Raw genomic sequence first — 1,561 nt, 5'->3', positions numbered from 1 at the left:
CGTTACTCCGGTTGTTGGCTCTACTACTCCAAATTTGACAACCTGCTAATGCTCATTGGATCTCAAGAAATTCTCCATTAGCATGCTCCAATGATCATAGTGACCATCAAAGCGAGGAATTGCTGGCTGTACAAAATTGTCGGTGGCCATCGTAATTTACCAACACAATTCTCACAACTCACTTTTGTTTTCACTCACTAACCTGGCTCTGATGCCACTAATAGAATTATTGAGAATAATAAGAGAAGCAAAGGACAATAATTTATTTCTTTGTAAAAACTGACATGACTCATAATATGAAATTACTCTATTTGTAGAGATTAAAATAACTCAACTAACTATCCCGCTAACTCAACTAGCTATTCCACTAATTCCACTAGTTACTCCACTAACTCTATTATTTAGGTAAAATAAAATAAATAAATATGATTAATTAATAACAGTAAATATTTCTAACAGTTAAGAGCTAAAACATCTTTTCAGCGGTCATGGCGAGCCACATAGGTTTGCTATGGCAACTCCTAGCAATCTTTGCCATATTCGTTGTGAACACAAATGCTAATTTCCCCCTCCCACTGCTGCGTTTACCACCCAAGCTGCTGTCCCCCATCAGACGTCCAACTCTTCCACCGTTTCATATCCGAAAATCACCCCCACCCCCACCGCCATCACCACCGCCACCCTCTCCTCCACCACCCCACCACCGCCTCCACCTAAGAAATCACCCCCACCTGCTGCACTGCATAAAAAGTCACACCCACCTCCTCCACCACCGAAAAGGAGACCAACTCCACCTCCACCACCAAAAAAGGATCCACCCCTACCTCCACCACACAAGAAATCACCTCCACCTCCTCTTCCACCGAAAAAGAGCCCACCTCCACCTCCACCACCTAAAAGATCACCACCTCCACCTCCGCCACCTAGAAGATCACCACCACGTCGTCCACTGAAATGAGGGGGCCCGAACAGCGTTAACAAATAAATTTCATCTTCTTTAACATGAGTTAGTCCGTTATTTCTAGCATAACCTACCTTTATCATCACTCAGCAATTATTCACTCATCTCTTAGCCCTCAAACTATACGTATCTCTTCCACAATTGAATCATCATTTCAATTTAGCGATTACTTTCTTAATACATATTACGGATCATATAAAGCATATCATAAATAAAGGCCCAAGAAGCTTAGTGGTGAATAGTGGCCGGATTTTCAGCTTTTCAGAAAGATGTCCGCTACTATACTTGTAATTTCAAAATCATTTGGTTTTCTCAACTGAATGATAGTCCACATATGTAATGTACTTTAATGATACTAGTGGAATAAATTTTATATTCAGTAATAATTACTTGTCTTCTGCAACAATAGATATTTTTTTTAAATCGTACTTCGATTTTTCTGTCCAACACATCATTATTATCAAATTTAGAACGTGAGGGTCTTAACCTCAAATTGGATTAGAGGAATATCAAGTAAATAATAATTCTGCTTTTCACAAGACAAGATTGTATTCATGACGTTAAAAATAATTTTAAATTTCAAGGTGGATAATGCTAATG

General features: G+C 39.1%; 1 protein-coding gene across 1 annotated transcript; it reads right to left on the bottom strand.

Moving 5' to 3' along the window:
- Positions 1 to 609: 609 nt before the first annotated feature.
- LOC113759500 (rRNA 2'-O-methyltransferase fibrillarin-like) lies at positions 610 to 1,044 on the bottom strand. The gene has a single exon (XM_027302076.1). The coding sequence runs from the start codon at positions 1,042 to 1,044 to the stop codon at positions 610 to 612; it is 435 nt and encodes a 144-aa protein (XP_027157877.1).
- Between the last annotated feature and the right edge of the window lie 517 nt (positions 1,045 to 1,561).

This window comes from Coffea eugenioides, chromosome 2 (assembly GCF_003713205.1).
Source record: "Coffea eugenioides isolate CCC68of chromosome 2, Ceug_1.0, whole genome shotgun sequence".
NCBI lineage: Eukaryota > Viridiplantae > Streptophyta > Magnoliopsida > Gentianales > Rubiaceae > Coffea > Coffea eugenioides.
Note: the sequence above shows the minus strand (reverse complement) of the source record. Positions and strands in the feature narration are given on the sequence as shown.

What these genes read in the sequence shown, in the direction of transcription:
- LOC113759500 (XM_027302076.1), bottom strand. Translation starts at nt 1,044, where the DNA reads ATGATAAAGGTAGGTTATGCTAGAAATAACGGACTAACTCATGTTAAA.